Genomic DNA, 18,122 nt, shown 5'->3' with positions numbered 1-18,122 from the left:
TAAAAAGGAGCAAGAATGGACAAAATGGGCCACACAAGTGCAGCCCAAGCCACGTGCAGCCAAGCCCACAAGGAAAAACAAATGCTGCCCGCCAGCAAGGAGCAAATGGCGCTCACCTGCTAGCACCAAGTGGCGGTCGCCACTTTCTTCATCCTGGCCATCCAATTTGATTCAAATCGTGTGGCGTTCGCCACACTTGACAAAGTCCCACATCGGCCAAACCATTCCCCCTCCCTCTTGTATTTTAGTATAAATAGGCTAGTTCTCTTCACTCAAAAACATAACACTTGACTTGGAGAATTGAGAACTAGGCTTAGTACCACAAGGTTTTCTTCTCTAAAGTTGAGAGTTTAGTATTATTTTATTCTCCGTTGAGAATTTAATAAGTTTTTTTATTTCCTGCCGTTACGCTGTCGGAGTCCGTACTCGAGATTCCTTTTGTTATTTCAGGTTCTATTTTATTTTATGGTCTTATTTATTTCTTGTCTTTATTTTATTGCTTTTATTTTATGCTTTTAATTTCTGTTTTTATTTTTATTATGTCTTTTTATTTATTTGCTTATTTTATTTTTATGTCTTTAGTTTTAGTTATGTCTAGCTAAATTTAGCGTTGCTAGGATGTGTAGTTAGTAGCTAATAGGGGTTCGGTAGTTAATTCGTGCTTAACAGTTTTCAACCACCAGTTTTAAATAAATATGTTTTCAAATAATTCGCCACGAGAGTGAGGATTGTTTTAAAGGCAATAAACCAACATTGACGAGAGTTGAGGTTTAGGGTCGGATAGTTAAAACTGACCGTTAGTTCTAAAGTCCGCGAGAGCTATTTAGGATTAATGAATTTTATATTGGTTTTCAAAGGTACTTATATAGGTAAGTGAGCGTGTGAGAGCTGAGCATTTATTTTATCTAAGTATAACGCTAGTCAAGATTTGCGAGAGCTGAGATTAGTGTTTTTAAATCAAATATAATTCTTGAAAACTGACAACTGTTTTATTTTCTTAAGCAGTTTTTAATTAAACGTTGACTATAATTCATCACGAGAGTGAGAATTAATTAAAGTAACAATCAATAGAGCGAGAGCTTGAGATTTCTACTAGATAGTAAAAACTGAACATTAAATCTAATTCGCAACGAGAGTTGGGATTAGAGTTAATTAAATTATATTGTTTTTCAAAGAGTATTTTATTAGTGGGTGTGAGGACGAGAGTTAAGCACCACCTTTATAATTTATAATACTAGTCAAGATTTGCGAGAGCTGAGATTGGTATTTTTAAATCAATATAGTTTCGAAAATTTAACAGTTTGTCTAGCACGAATTAAGCATTGAACCCTCTGAAGCAACTAATAACACGTCCTAGCAATATTTTATTTACATAAAAAAAATCTAAAAAAATATATTTATTTTTCTTATTTTAATTATTTAATCAAAATCCTTTAAATCATTAGCCTTAGATTTACAAAGCAACACTAGAATACGGTAGGTCGATTATTGGTCCTTTGGGTTCGATATCTTTTAAAACTACACGACACGACTGTATACTTGCAGTCACGTTGTCACACGATCACCTCCATCCAAAAATGAGATTACCTTAGATGGGACGTCATTCTTCCAAAGCTTATTAATAGCTGCCAACACATTAGAATCCAAAGCCTCTACCTTACGGTGTTCGAGTATCCAATTGTAACAAGACTTTACAGAAAACAGCCCTGTTTTTCCAGGAATCCATCGCCATGTATCACAAGTATTCGGTTGTAGATAAAAACCAACCAGCAACTCCTTAAGATCAGCCAACAATTGTTCTTCATCCTCTGATAAATGCTCAGTCCATTGCCAAAACCAGGAACAAGACTCGCCGTTACTAATCAGTCTATCTGCTATCATAACATCTTGTGTGACCTCTTTATCAAAAAGAGTAGGAAACACATCATTTAAAATATGATTCCCAAACCATTTAAACTTCCAAAACTAAATATTAAGCCCATTACCGACACAACATCTAACATTTTGCTGAAACCAGTCAACCTCCAACCCTCTCCCCAACCCAATGACATCCTTCCACCAAATCGAAGATTTTGCACCCTTCAACACTGAATTCCTTCCCAATAGCTGAGTAGGTATATGACCATATCTGAATCGTAAGAGTTCAGCCCACACAGCTTCACCTTCGGATAAAAATCTCCATTTCCATTTACTTAACAACGCCTCGTTAAATAATTCTAAATTCTTTACCCCTAATCCTCCTTTCTCCTTAGGTAAACATATTTGGTCCCATTTAACCCAACATGGTTTCTTTTCCTCTACTCCTCCTCCCCACAAAAAATTTCTTTGAATTTTCACTAACTGTTTTAAAACACAACTAGGAGCCTTAAAAAAAGAAAAGAAATAAAGAGGTAGACTAGTCAGTACCGAATTAATGAGAGTAATCCAACCACCATAAGATAAATGACGACTGCTCCATGTACTTAATCTTTTAAACATAGCATCCACCACTAGTTTCCAAGTCTCACATCTTCTAGGATTGGCTCCAACCGGTATTCCCAAAAATTTAAAAGGTATGACTTCTGATCGGCAAGACAGAAACGTTGAACCTGCTTCCATTATTCTAGAGTCAACATTCAAACCATAAAGCTTACTCTTCACAAAATTAATTTTAAGACCTGAGACTAATTCAAAACTTATGAGTAAGGTTTTAATGGTCCAAAAATTGTCCCAACTACCATCTCCCATCAAAATAGTATCATATGCGAATTGTAGAATTGGATATTGAATATCATCATTAATTCGATACCCCTTGAATTTACCTAACTCCACCGCTTTTCTCATCAACCCTGTTAAAACTTCGGCGATAATTAAGAATAAAAACGGAGATAAAGGATCACCTTGTCGTAGACCTCTTCCAACCTTGAAATCAGCGGTGGGACTGCCGTTAACCAAGATGGACATTGAGCTTTCAAAGATACAAGCTCGCATCCATTTTAACCAACCTTCGGAAAAGCCCATTTTAAACATCATACGTTCCAAAAAGTGCCAATCCACAGTATCGTAAGCTCGCTCAAAATCAACTTTAAACAACAAACAAGCGTCTTTTCTTCTTTTAGCGATATCAATGACTTCATTTAGCACCACAACCCCATCCAAAATCTATCTGTGAGGAAGAAATGCCGATTGAAAATTAGAAATCACTTTCCCCAATACTCTTTTCAATCTATTAGCCAAGAGTTTTGATAAGATTTTGTAAAGGCTCCCTATCAAACATATAGGCCGGTAGTCAAAAAGATCTTGAGGGTGATCCTTCTTAGGAATAACTGTCAAAAAAGAAGCAGTCACAACTTTAGGCAAACAGACACTAGCATGAAATTCTCTTAAAAAAGCCATCACATCATATTTCACTATCGGCCAACAAACTTTAAAGAAAATAAGATTAAAACCGTCCGGACCCGGACTCTTACTACCATCGCAACTCCAAATAGTTTCTTTAACCTCTTCTTCTTCAAAAGGTTCTAATAATAACGCATTATCATCGGCCGAAAGGGTATCGAAAGCTATAACTTGCAAAAAAGGTCTGGAACTCCATTCTTTTGTGAAGTGTCGAGAGAAATGATCTTTAACCTCTTCTTTAATTTCAGCCACCCCTTGAATCAAAGAATTTCCTTTCTTTAAAAATACAATCTGGTTTCTACGGCGACGCCCTTTAATGCAAGCATGAAAGTATCGGGTGTTTGAATCTCCTTCTTGAATCCATTTAGTACGAGATTTTTGGTGAATAAGATTTTCTTTAAAGTGCAGCTGCTCCCAAAATTTTGTAACCAATTCACTAGGATTAGTTGTTATTGGATCATTAAGCCCATTTGCTAACACCTCCTCTACCTCATTCAACTCTTTTACAGTCTTGTCAATATTAAGGTCCAATATACCGAACACCTCCCGATTCCAAACCTTCAAATTATCCTTCATTTTACGTAATTTCTCTTTTAAAACAAAGGCCTTCTTACCTTGAATATCCATATTCTCCCAAGTTTGTTTCACAAATTCAAAGAAATCAGGATGTTGTAACCAGCAATTATTAAACTTGAATGGTTTTGGCCCCCAATTAAGATTAGAGCAAGAAAGCCATATAGGGCAATGGTCTGAGATATCTCGATCGCCTACCCACTGATTAGTAAAGTTTCCTTTCTCAATGAATCCCTCCGATAACAAGAAACGATCCAACCAACTCATAGCTGAACCGTCAGAATTAAACCAAGTAAACTTCTTGCACACCAAAGGTAAATCGACCAACTCGAATGCATCAATGAATTGGGAAAATTCAGCTCTTTCGGACTGCCCCGCTGCACCGTTGCAACCTTTACGTTCGCCGACCTTTGTGACGGAGTTAAAATCACCCCCTAAACACCATTCTCCAGGTTCATTATTCAGTTTTAAATTAATCAAGTCAGACCAAAGTTTTCGTTTCCCTGACATATTACAAGGAGAGTAGACATTGATAATGTATAACAAACCATTTTTCCACTCCACACAAACACTGAGATAGCTATCTCCAGAGAAACTATACCGGAACGAAAATAAGTCTTTGTTCCAAACAGACAACATGCCACTCGATAATCCTCGAGACTCCTTAAACACCCATTCAATATCATTATGACCCCACAGGTTATGGATCATACAATCATCGAAAGAAATTCGTTTCGTTTCTTGTAGTAAACACATATCATACACACCTGATTTAAGTAACAAGCTCAATCGTCGTCTCTTCGCCGAATTGCCCCACCCAGGCATATTGAAAGACATAATCTTCATGGAAAACTATGCTGGTGTTGCTCCCTTAAGACTCTAGCCTGCTCTTCTTTTTTTTCATTGATGAGAATCCTCTCCACATACCTTTCATCCTCCTCTTCACCTTCGACCCCCAAAACAACGGCACCTTGCCAAACCTTACTCGCTGCATCATGATCATAAATTTCCACAAATCTGTTGTTGCAATTTCTGATGTCTGAAGAGTTAATAGAGCTGCAACAAAGAACCGCACCAGCCGATGATAAAGAATTCACTGATTTTTTCCCGGCGTGATAACGAGACGGAGAACTTCGACAAACTCCTTTCTCCTGCTGAACAACACGACGAGAAGACACCTCTTTTCCGGAAGAAGATGAGCGAGTTCCTGATAGAGAGGAAAATGAGTTCGGAGCTCGCAAATTGAGATTCCGAATGATGTGATTTTGTCTTCTCACTTTCGCCGGAGTTGGATTAATGCGTTTGAGATTTTCTTTGTTTGTTTCAATTGTGTGGTTTCTCAACAAAAGTGATTCTTTGTTGGATGGGCCTTTGTTCAGTTTTTGATAAACACTTCTAGGTCCATCACTATAAACACCCCCCTTCTGCTCTCCTTTGAACAAATGGGTTTTGATACACGTCCCAAAACTTCAGATTGTGTAAATCTTCTTTGCACCCCCCTACAATAGTATGCTGTATGTTAGAAGAATTTTGTGGACCACTTGAACCTTCCTCCTGGCCCAACAAAAAATCAGCCTTCATTAGCAAACTCTCCTTCCTACACGCACCCTCCTCTACAGCCACCATACCTCCTGATTTTGACACATTCAATAAATTCACTTCTTTCCAAATCATGGTCATTATTTGCATTTACGTAGGGAGTTAATGCTAATGAATGGCCCTCCTCATCATCCAAAACTCTCTCCACCAATGCAGATATTTGGTCAACTTCACCCTAGAACTTCTCTATGCATAAAGCAGTTTTGTAAAGAAGAAATGCAATTAAAAAATCTTGCAATTTTGTTTTCAACATGTTTGGTAAAATTAAGTTATAAGTTAGCTTATAGCTGATAAGCTAGCTGATAGCTGAAAAGCTAGCTTATAGCTGATAGCTGAAAAGCTAGCTGGGTGAAATTAAAGTGTTTGGTAAAATTAGCTTTTTAAATGATTGATAAATATAAAAAGACATAAAAGGATATTTATATGTAGTGGGTAGTTTTTGTTTTAGTGGGTAGTTTTTTATTTTATAAAAAATAATAAAATTAAATTAAAGGTTGAAAATGGAAAAACTGTAAAAAGCTATAAGCTATAAGCTCAAACGCTACTTGGGGTGTGTTTGGTAACACAAATAAGCTAGCTTATAGCTTATTATATGAGCTTATAAGCTTGTTTCAAAAAATTAGAGGTGTTTGGTAACAAGCTTTTTTTACTAGCTTATAACTTTTTTTCAGATGCTATTTCAAGTAGCGTTTGAGCTTATAGCTTATAGCTTTTTACACTTTATTCCATTTTTACCCTTTAATTTAATAACTACCCACTCTAAAAAAGAAACTACCCACTAACAATTATGTCATTTTATATTTATTACCACTTTAAAAGCTAATTTTACCAAACACATTAGCTAGCTTTTCAGCTATCAGCTATAAGCTAGCTTTTCAGCTACCAGCTAGCTTATCAGCTATCAGCTAGCTTATAGCTTATTTTTACCAAACAGACTCTTGAAATAGCATCTAAAAAAAAGCTATAAGCTCGTGAAAAAAGTTTTTTACCAAACACTTTTATTTTTTTCAAACAAGCTTATAAGCTAGTCCAATAAACTATAAGCTAGTTTATTGGATTTACCAAACACACCCAAAATCATAATCTTTTAAAATGTGTAAGACAAAAAAAAAAAATGTGTAAGACAAATTTGGTAACTACTCCGCACTGACCAAATTGAATTGTTTTTGTTTTGTTTTGTTTGTTAGAGAGAAACAAAGAGAAAGAGACTGAAGGTAGGACATCATGGACGTGTGTCTAGTCATCTTTGACCATCGTCGCCTTCTTTCCTTTCACACTTCAAAATCATCTCTCTTTCACCACCACCATCATCTTAAATTTGGCGGTGAAAATTGAAACGGTAATTGATGGAAAACTGCAGTACAAATCTATGCGGTTTGTTCAAGAATAAAAAACGAAAGGATTGGCCTGAGAAGATAAACAACATCAACACCAATAAATTGGTGGTGTTAAAAGAGCCCACGGGCCGAGAAATTGGGCTACGATACGAGTTAGGAAGAGAACTAGGGAGAGGTGAATTCGGAATAACATACCTTTGCAAAGACAGACAAACAGGAGAAGAACTTGCATGTAAATCGATTTCAAAAAATAAGCTTAGAAAAGCGATTGATATTGAAGATTTGAGAAGACAAGTTGAAATTATGAGGCATTTACCTATACATCCTAACATCGTTACGTTGAAGTATACTTATGAAGATGAAGATGACGTTCATCTTGTTATGGAACTCTGTGGTGGTGATGACCTTCTTCATCGCATCGTTTCTGAAGGATACTACACCGAACGCTCCGCGGCTTCTGTCATTAAAACCGCCGTCCAAGTTGTTCAGGTCACAGTCACTCATTCTTATTACTTTTGACTTTTATCAGCTTTTTGGTAGATTAGATTAGTGTAAAATGTTTCTATAACCTCATCTGCTATAAGCTTTCAGCTATTTACCAAAGAGAGCCTATGTGTGTCAGCCCTCAAGCCACTTATCTCTTTAGCAAGGTGAAAAAATTAAATTATTTTTTCATAATAGCTTTTTTTTTTTAATCAAAGTAGTGAATGGATCTGAGAACATATTTGCTGAGAGTAAGTCTTCTAGCCACACTAAGACATCATGTTTCCAGCCACTGAGACTGAGACGATTTTTAATTTTTCCAATAATATGGCTGAATTTCCCTTTGGTTGTTCTTTTGCAAAATATTTACCCAAACTGTTCACAAGAGCCTGTGTGCTGTAAAATATCATCCCTATGTTGTGGATCGACATTCTTAAAAGATGATATATTTGAGGACCAGATTTATGTGCACGCATAGGCTTCCAATAACTAGCCTCGACTTGGTCAGCAATAATATGAGAGAGGCGCTGCATTCAAATGACAAACAGGTAAAAAGGCAAAGGGTCTCCCTGCCGATTGCCTCTTGCGGGAGAGATTCTTTGTTGGTAGTGTATAATTTGTTTCTCTGTTTAAATGAGGATTCTTTGCTTTTGTTGTGCTGATGTGCTTGTAAGATTTTTCCCCTTTGTTGGTTATGATAAATTTGGCTTTTAATATTGGTTATTTTGTGTTTTAGATGTGCCACAAACATGGTGTGATGCATCGGAATCTCAAACTCGAAAACTTTTTGTTTGCAGACAAGACGGAAACAGGACCTTTGAAAATTGCTGATTTTCATCTGTCAATTTTCTTTCAACCAGGTAATGCTTTTTACTAGTTATTGAATCATTTGTTGCTTGAGCTTGATCTTTTATCATTTTGGCCCTTCCAATCCGTGTAGAGTTAGCTGAAATTTGCCATTCTCTTCAGGTGAAAGATTGAATCAGATGGTTGGAAGTTCATATTACATGGCCCCTGAAGTATTAAAGAGAAGAAATTATGGCCCTGAAATTGATATCTGGAGTGCTGGAGTCATTCTTTACTTCTTACTTTGTGGTTTCCCTCCGTTTTGGGCAGGTATGTATTTTTGAGAAAGAAAAAAGTGGTTTATTTATCACTAATTAAATGTTGTTTTCTATCCCTAGCAATCTACTTAACTACCTGATATTTTTATACCTTGTATTTACATTTGTTTGTGTAATAATCCCTCCGGTCCTTAATATATGAAAAAAGTTCACTTTTTAAATACATTGAAAAATTGATGTATCTAGACTATATAGTCTAAATACATCAATTTTTCAATGTATCTAAAAAGTGATCTCTTTCTTATATTAAGGACTAGAGGGAGTATAAGATAATGATGGTATTATAAGTAGTTTTTATCTACTAATTAAGGTTCTGTTTGGTAAAAATAAGCTATAAGTTAGCTGATAGCTGATAAGCTAGCTGATAGCTGAAAAGCTAGCTTATAGCTGATAGCTGAAAAGCTAGCTTATTGAAATTAAAGTGTTTGGTAAAATTAGCTTTTAAAGTGGTTATTAAATATAAAATTACTTAATTGATAGTGGGTAGTTTATTTTTTAGAGTGGGTAGTTATTAAATTAAAGGGTAAAAATGGAATAAAGTGTAAAAAGCTATAAGCTATAAGCTCAAATGCTACTTGAAATAGCATCTGGAAAAAAGCTATAAGCTAGTACAAAAAGCTTGTTACCAAACACCTCTAATTTTTTGAAACAAGCTTATAAGCTCATATAATAAGCTATAAGCTAGCTTATTTGTGTTACCAAACACACCCTAAATATCTATTACATAATTATTTCTTGCTTTCTTTTGTGTGATAAATTTGACTTTCTATATCTTCTCTTTCTTAAAATGCAGAAACTGAGAAGAGAGTTTCACAAGCGATTATCGATTATGCTGTTGACTTTAAAAGGGATCCATGGCCACATGTGTCTGATAATGCAAAAGACCTTGTTAAAAAGATGCTTGATCCTAACCCAGAGCGTCGGCTTACTGCACAGGAAGTGCTAGGTTAAATGCGATTCATATAATAGAATGCTTAGGGGGCGTTTGTTTCACGGTATAAAAAGTTAAATCCAGGAATAAGTTTCCTAGGAATATCTATCCCAGGAATAAATTTCCTTAAAAGGTGTTTGGGTAGAATTGTTAGTTACCAGGAATCTTTATTTTACATTCTTAAAAATAATTAATATATTTTATTTTTAATATATATTTTGACAGTTATATTTTTTTAAAAGGTGATATCATGTGTAAGTTAGTGGGGGTACCCACTATTTTTACACTAACCGCTCAAATTACTTGGGAATAAAATTTTCCCACCTCAATTAGGGGGGATTAGAAAGCAAGGAACCATAGACAAAAATGATTTCCCGGGTATAATTATTTCCCAGGAACAATTTTTATTTCCATTGTAACAAACATGGGAATTATTATTTCCATCTTAAGATTCCCAGGAATATATTTATAATCTCTGAAACAAACGCCCCCTTAGGTTGATGAAGTAAAACATAGAATTGTGTTGAATATTTTCTTCTTAGCAGATGAAACAATGTTTTCTACAAAGGAAGTTGAAAATTGGGAAAGTTAACATTTCTTGTTATCTAAATGCAGATCATCCATGGTTGATCAATGTTGTTAAGAAGAAACCTGATAAGGCAAATGACCTTGTTAAGAATATGCTTGCTGCACATGATGTGTTGGGTAATATGTGGTTCATATAATAGAATGCTTTATTTAGAGATGAAAAAGCATAGAATTGTCTGGTTGCAGAATGTGGGAATGTTGACATTGCTTGTTAACTTAATGCAGGTCATCCATGGTTGCAGAATCCAAATACGGCTCCTAATGTTTCATTGGGAGAAACAGTCAGAAGAAAGCTCTTGCAATTTTCTGTAATGAACAAGCTTACGAAAACAACATCGAGGGTAATGCTATTATTATTAGTAATACTTGAATATCTCATCAGAAATTATTTCTAAACTGTTTTTCCATTTACGACTGTTCTATTTTCATTTGCTTTTTATTTTGTTGTATTGTTCTTTCATGCTAATAGGTGATTGCACAACATTTGTATGATGAAGAAGTATGGGCGATGGAAACAGGAACTAAAGACTGTTCTATTTCATCAGAAGTATGGGCGATGGATACATCGAGGGTAATGCTATTATTATTAGTAATACTTGAATATCTCATCAGAAATTATTTCTAAACTGTTTTTCCATTTACGACTGTTCTATTTTCATTTGCTTTTTATTTTGTTGTATTGTTCTTTCATGCTAATAGGTGATTGCACAACATTTGTATGATGAAGAAGTATGGGCGATGGATACAGGAACTAAAGACTGTGTTAACCACGATGAAGTACGACGAAGGTTGCATAGGCTAGGCCAACAAAATCCTGATGTGGATGTGCAAAGACTTGTTGATGATGTGAGTATATTGCCATTATCTAGGATCTTGAGTTTATTACACAATAAAAATAGTGTTTAATTTCTATGCACCACCATTAAAAATATGTTTTATACATGATACACCCGTTATTTAATCATTTAAAAATGGACTACTTGTCATATTCCTGAAAAACATTCATCAGATATATTTATAAAACATATTTAACTGCATCCTCCAAATTATCTTTTATTGGAATTTGTTTTATGAGAAAGATCATTGTAATCTTAATTCTAAAATAATTAGACGGCATTTTAGAAATTATCTCAATGGATTGCATAAAGTTTACTAAGATTTGTTAATATTTTAGTTACAAAAATTGGATTTTTTGTTGCTAATACTCGAGATCGGAGGGTTACCATATGAAGGGACTATATCCCCTTTAAATGGTGTCTCTTCAACTTCTAATCTTTGGGGGCTGTTTTTACAGTTTCATGGATTCAGAGATGATGGTTACCTAGATTATGGAAGGTTTTTAGACATTTCTGTTCATCTGAGAAAGAGATCCCATGAAGAACACGTCGATACAGCATTTCAATTTTTTGATAAACAACAATCTGGGTATATCCAACTTGAGGATTTATCTAAGGCCTTGGCTGAAACTGATAAGAGTGACACAACGAGTCAAAAAGTCATTTATGCAATTATGCATGATTTGGCCACAAATAAGGTCAGTATACTTCACTTTTGATTTGTTTATGCTTTGATGATCATGAAATAATCATATCAAGTTTGCCTATGCACAAAGAAAAAGATATAATATCAATTTTGTTATGATATAAAATTGCTTGTAAATGTAGATGTTTAATTTGTCCATATAATTTGGAACTACTTTTGATCTTTTTGCCCCATGAAATTGTAGGATGGAAGAATTAGTTATGAGGAAATTACCAATCGGAGTTTGATACTGATGAATGATTGGTCATCTGAATTGATCAATGACTAATTTTACTCCTTGAAAGGCAGGCAAATATGATAAAGAAGGTGTCGTAAGAAAATTTCCCTGTCCTTCATTATAATTGTTGTCTACCCCCTTTTTGGGGTGAAATAAGATATAAGTCTTGGTGCTAGTTTGGCTAGCTATTGTTGCTGTTGGGAGTTCCAAACTCAGTTTGATGTACTTAAGCAAAGATACACATCCTTATTTAGTGTCTACTGAGAAGTGATGTATGTGTGATTTGCACTTTTTTTCCTTCACCATTTTGGTATGTTGCGTTAAGAGTATCCGGAAAAGGTGAGGATGGAAGGATTGTACACGTCATCAAATTGTGTTGTAAATATTTAAAAAATTTCACAGGAGTCAGGAACAATGATTAATCATTTGGCACAAAACATTTGTTGTGTTAAACGCACATGTAGACAGGGATGACAGTTTTAGCCGTGTGAAATTGAATAACATTATACGACTTCTGGAATACAGATTGTACTGCCTTGATCAATGTAAGATCTTGGTTGGTGATAATAACTTAAGGTATTCTATCGTGTTTTATAAACAAAACTCTTGTGGAAATACTAACAGTAGTGATTTGTTAGTTTTGTATATACTGCAAATAAGTAAAACAATGTGGAAAGTTAGACTATTCCTTTTGTGAGATTATCCTAGTTTTCTGTATGTTTTCCTTGGAACCAGTCGTTAATCGTTTTCTTCCTTAAACTGTAGGATTGGATAGGTCATCAATTTGTGTTGCTGTAAATATTTCTAATATTCACAGTTACAATGACTAATCATTTGGCATTTTTAGCCAGATCTTTAGTTTTTTGTTGTGTAAAATGCACCTTTAGACAGGGATGACATTTTTAGTCATGTGAAATTGATATAGCAAATTATATGACTTTTGGAATACATATGTATAGCCGTCGAAGAAGTTTCTGAGACTGTTAGACATAGAATTTGTAAAAGGATACTACATAGTGTTTTTGCAGGCTTTGCTTTCTGTCACATTGTACTTAGATTATGGCTAATTGCTTGATCCTTGAGATACTCGTCAAATGGATAATATATCTAGTTTTGAAGACCTTTGAAATTATAACATCTTGGTGAGAAGCCTTCATCCTTGTTTCTTTAGTATGGACAAATTGAAACTGTGAAAATGGCGAAAGCCGATGCCTCCACATTATTTTTGCATAATATGGTGATCCCAAACTAAGAAAATTTATCCAACTGCCTACACCTCTATTGGATCCCCACAACAAAGAGTCTACCATTTATTATTCATGGATGGCGTGTCCTTCTTGATCGAATTGCGACAAAAGATGCCTTGTTTGCTAAGAGAATTATTTCTAATGGCAATATTTCATGTTTGTTCTGTAATTCTGCAGTAGAGATTAGCAGTCATTTTCTTTTTTTGTGTCAGTTTGCTTACGGTGTGTGGACTTCAATCTATAGCTGGCTGGGTTTTGATGGTGCCTATGCGTCCTCAGCGATGGATCATTTCTTGCGACATGGTGGATTGTTCAAAGAGAAAAAATGGAAGAAGATAAGGCACATGATGTGGCTATCTGTGATCTAGGTCTTTATGGATGCATAGAAATAAGTGTGTTTGAAAGGAAAGCTGTCTGTCAAAATGTTGTTATTTTAAAGGCTAAATTGTTGTCATGGAGTTTATGGTAAAGGTTAGTAAGAGGAGGACTGCGTTTTGTTTATCAGATTGGATGAGAGATGGTGTGCATGGACGAATGAAAATGTTAGCTTCAAATACGTGGAAATTTTTTTTTCTCATTATTCAATCATTAGAAGAAAAGTTTTCCTTCCACCCCTTCAATTATACCTCAACCCCTATAAATCAATTTTTTTCAAATTTTACCTTTATTGTTTTGTTAAAATAATTTTACTCTTTATTTGTTGAAATTTAAAATAAATTTGACTTATAGTGACAAAAACACTGTCACTAAAAAGTAAAAATAATAAATAGATCTCGTTTTCACCTGTACCTGAAATCTTTTTCAAAATAATCCGATTTATTATTTCTTAACGTATACCCACTTGGATTGGTTTGGTGGTATTGGCTTGGGACCTGAGAGTGTGTGTAACAACTCAATTTCCATTTATTCGTTTTTATGTGTGTAAATGTTTTATTAACGCGGTGTTTTATTAAGTTAGTAACTATAAGTTAATTATCGAATACTTTAGTTAACGTACGGGGTATGAGAGTTAACGCGAGTTGGGCCAAGCTAATGGGCTTGAAGCCCAATGGGCCTTGAGGCACATGAGTAGGGCGCTATTTATGGCCCCTTAGAGAGAGAAAGTGTCACAATTGTGATTTTGAAGAGAAAGAAGAGAGAAAGAAGAGAGAAGGAAGAGCAAGAGCTACGGCAAGGGGAAAACTCGAAGAATCAAGAGGAGGACTCGAGATTTCACCGATCCAAGGTAAGAGAGTAGATTTCATATTCGTGGGTGATACGAGAAAGAGGAGAATGTCGATTTCTCCGTACCCGAACTTACTTCACCCCATTTTCGTTTTAGGCTTTTGGGTGATTTTCTTAAAGAAAATGATAGAGAATGTTCATAAGATATTTAATAAACTCTTAACATGTTATACAAACGATTTTGTGGGTTAAAAGTGAGAATTTGTAATGTTTTGAATGAGTTGTTGGGTTGTCGAGCTTTTGAGTTAAAAATGGTTAATCTCTACTTTTTCATAGTAAAAATGGTAGATTGGTGAAATGAACCGTCCTTTTGTGTTTATGTGTATTGATTACAGTTGGAAATAAACTTATTTTGGGTCTCGAACATCAAAAATTGGGTTTTTGGGTCGATGTGAGGTAGAAATCGCAATGCAGAGCATTGCTGTCAAGAGGCCCTCGCTAAGCGACCAGGTGGCGAGAGTTGGTGACCGTCCTCGCCAAAAGCTGTTTTTACACGGACTTGGCTCACCAGTCTTCTCAATGGCTTCGCTCAGCGACCAACACTGAACCTGACTTATTTTGTGGATGTTTTAAAGTGTAATTAAACACTTATAACATGAATTAATGGTATCCTAACATGCAATTAAGTATTTATAACCATGATTGATTGCTTGTTGATGAATTGTTGATTATATTTGTGAAATATAATTGTTGTTGATTGTGTTGATGATGTTTGTTAAAATGTCAAAGAAGTATATTAAGGTGTTAATCAACTTAATAAAGGATATTAGAATTACGTTATTCTAATAAGGCTTAAATGCGGTTTTGGCCCCTCAAGTTTCACAATTGCTTGATTTTGGCCCCCCACATTTCAATTGCTTGATTTTAACCCTCTAAGTTTCACAATTGCTTGATTTTAGCCCTCCAAGTTTCAATTGCTCGATTTTGGCCCCCCAAGTTTATCCCCTTTTGCATTTGCTAGCCCCCCGTTGACTTTTTTGACTATAAATTGGTTATGTGACATTTTAAAAAAATTAAAAATATGTTTTAATTAAAAAATAATAATATTTGCTTTTATAAAAATGTATTAAAAATTGTTTTTTTAATAAAAAGTTTAATAATTATTTTTTATTTTAAAAAAAGTTTACAAAGTTTTTAAAAAATAATTCATAAAATGTTTTTTTTACTTTTTTATATAACAAAATTATTTCACAAACTACATATAATAAAAAAAAAATTATAATTTAGTTTTTAAAAAACAATTTGTAATTTATTTTTTTAATTTTAAAATGTCACATAACCAATTTTTAATCAAAATATTCAACGGGGGGCTAGCAAATGCAAAATGGGGTAAACTTGGGGGGCCAAAATCGAGCAATTGAAACTTGGAGGGCTAAAATCAAGCAATTAAAATGTGGGGGACCAAAATCAAGCAATTGTGAAACTTGGGGGGTCAAAACTGCATTTAAGCCTTCTAATAAAGAAGAATATTAAGGTAGGTGTTATCTTAATAAAGAAGTAATGTTGGATAGTGTTTCACATTAGTAAAGGAAGAGCTTAATGCTAATTAAAATGATTGTGAGTGAATTCATGAAATATATACATGCATTCATGAATTATATGTGATATTGGATATTCCAATAAAGAAGGATATCAGATTATATTTATCCGATAAAGAAGGATATTAGATGTGAAATACTCTAATATAGAAGATGGTACCACATGCACTAAATATGTCTAGGGGACATAGCATAAAGATTGTGGCATTAGAATGCATTAGGCTATGTGTGCATTTTGGTGATAAGTGATATGTGACACATAATTGGCAATGTTTGGTGTTTGTGGATTATGATTGATATTTGATTATAATTTCTTGTAGCTTATAATTAAATGAGATTGATGAACTATGCTTATAAATGAAGTGTGAGTACAATTATGTTGTAACTCCTAATTAAACAAGATTAATGAAATATATGTATGAGTTAGAATATGCATGAATTGTGATGAAGTGTTTAAATATAGTTTTACTTACACTTGTATATATTTGAGTATGTTATCTAACTCTCTTTTATGTGTTATGTGCTGGACCTTTGGGGGTCCAGATTCACAGGTTACATGTTTATCGATGCCGAGTCGTCGGTGAAGCTCCGCTCTGATTGTGACACGAGAAAAAATGTTGTATTTAGTATATAGTGTCTTTAATGACTATTTGTATTTACTAATTGACGGTGGTTCTGCAAGTGCACAGAATTGCTACCAAGTAATAAAGTGATAAGTTTATCGTTCTCCACATGGATTGTGCCAAAATTACTAGTCTCGCTTAAGAATATAGATAGTTGCCTTCGTTTTGTTTGTTTGAAAGGTATCTTTGCGGGTAATAGTAAATGACAGGAAATTAAAGAATAGAAAGTAAATGACAGAAAAATAAATGTTGTGTGTGTGACCACACAGGGTGGTTAAGTGTGGTCGGATCTCTCCCTTACTCCTGGTCGGTGGTTACTCCCTTGTTTCCCTCTATCAGGAATTAGACTATTAAAAATAGGTTCAGAAGCACTCGTTCCCTATTTCTATTACAAACATTTTTTGCTGTTTTTCCACTTTTCTTGCTTCTGGGCCAAGTAACTTCACTTTTTCAGGTGTTTGCTTGCTTTTGGGCTTCAACTGCTATTAAAAATACCCTAAATTACTATTAAAAACATCATATTTTGATGAAGAATGTAATACCCGAACCATGACTTTTTATAATATCAAACATTACTTTTCCGTTGCGTATTTTGAAAGATTTATTAAAGGTAGAATTTTATTAAATAATGGGTTTGGGTGTTACAGTGTGCTCCTCCTTAATAAAAAACTGCAAGATAAAAGTGGAGGGAAAACAAATTAGGTTTAGGGTTTACTTGTGTATACAAGCTTATAATATAAGAAATATTAAAAAAATATAATTATGTTATTAAAAGATTTAACATTTTCTTAGAACTAGTATATATATATATATATATATATATATATATATATATATATATATATATATATATATATATATATATATATATATATATATATATATATATATATATATAGTAATAATTAAAAGGTAAAAAAGATTTATTTGAGAGTTTGTAGTAGGTGTTTGATGGCATTTTTAGAAGTTTCATATTGAATGATTTTTACTCATATACAATGGTCTCATGAATTTGTCATTTTCTTGCCTTTTCTAACCATTCTATCTACTCCCTATTTATCTCTTTTTTGGTCTACAATGAGGTTCTCTAGAGGGAATAAAGAACTGGTGTTGAAGAGCTTCTTAGTAACATGTTTTCAAATTCAATGATGGTGATTAATTATGGATCACTTCTATGTGGATGTGCCTAGCTTGATCCTTTGCTTTTGGAGTACAATTAATTCAACACTGAGGAAAAAGAAAGGAAAACATAGAAATTTCTACATCAATGAACAAATTGACATAGCTACATGGAAAAGTAATGAATGTGACCATATATTTGGATTTAAGAATTATTGTCATCATCTCTCATGACATTGGCAAAAGTCTGAAGGATGAAGCCAAAATTAGTGGTTTCTATCTCTTATTGCTTCCTATGTATTGTTCTTCCTTGACTTTTAAAAGTGGCGTGTACTCCTTTATTTTGTCCTAAGGTATCAAAAGTAATTTTCTAATTTTAGTTCACTATCACAACAACTGTGTTTTCTTGCTGTTTTGTATTATGATGACATACTTACTATATAAGACCGAAGGAAGTATGTTAAAATCTTTAAAAAATTCCAGCAAAATAATCTATAAAAATCTCGTGTAAGACAATTTGGTAGTTGATACCACTATACTAATCAAGTAGGTTGATTTAAAATACTAAATCTCATTGAGTATTGACTGTTTTTTTCTAG

General features: G+C 34.0%; 1 protein-coding gene across 3 annotated transcripts in view; it reads left to right on the top strand.

The window, feature by feature from the left end:
- Positions 1-12,209, top strand: part of LOC123900038 (calcium-dependent protein kinase 7-like) — a 33,816-nt gene extending 21,607 nt beyond the window's left edge. The window contains exons 1-10 of one of the 3 annotated variants that reach the window (XM_045951338.1): positions 6,690-7,376; positions 8,107-8,230; positions 8,340-8,486; positions 9,288-9,440; positions 10,041-10,130; positions 10,239-10,354; positions 10,483-10,584; positions 10,713-10,859; positions 11,308-11,547; positions 11,740-12,209. In XM_045951338.1, the coding sequence (XP_045807294.1) occupies positions 6,897-7,376; positions 8,107-8,230; positions 8,340-8,486; positions 9,288-9,440; positions 10,041-10,130; positions 10,239-10,354; positions 10,483-10,584; positions 10,713-10,859; positions 11,308-11,547; positions 11,740-11,823 (1,683 nt within the window). In that variant the 5' untranslated portion in view covers positions 6,690-6,896 and the 3' untranslated portion in view covers positions 11,824-12,209. Of the gene's footprint in view, positions 1-6,689; positions 7,377-8,106; positions 8,231-8,339; positions 8,487-9,287; positions 9,441-10,040; positions 10,131-10,238; positions 10,355-10,482; positions 10,585-10,712; positions 10,860-11,307; positions 11,548-11,739 lie in introns of those variants that run through there. The other 2 variants (XM_045951337.1, XM_045951339.1) reach the window with 2 other exon arrangements.
- The last annotated feature ends 5,913 nt before the right edge of the window (positions 12,210-18,122 follow it).

The sequence above is a fragment of the Trifolium pratense genome, linkage group LG7 (genome assembly GCF_020283565.1).
Source record: "Trifolium pratense cultivar HEN17-A07 linkage group LG7, ARS_RC_1.1, whole genome shotgun sequence".
In the NCBI taxonomy this organism is placed as follows: domain Eukaryota; kingdom Viridiplantae; phylum Streptophyta; class Magnoliopsida; order Fabales; family Fabaceae; genus Trifolium; species Trifolium pratense.
The sequence above is the reverse complement of the archived record's forward strand: the minus strand, read 5'-3'. Positions and strand labels throughout refer to the sequence as shown.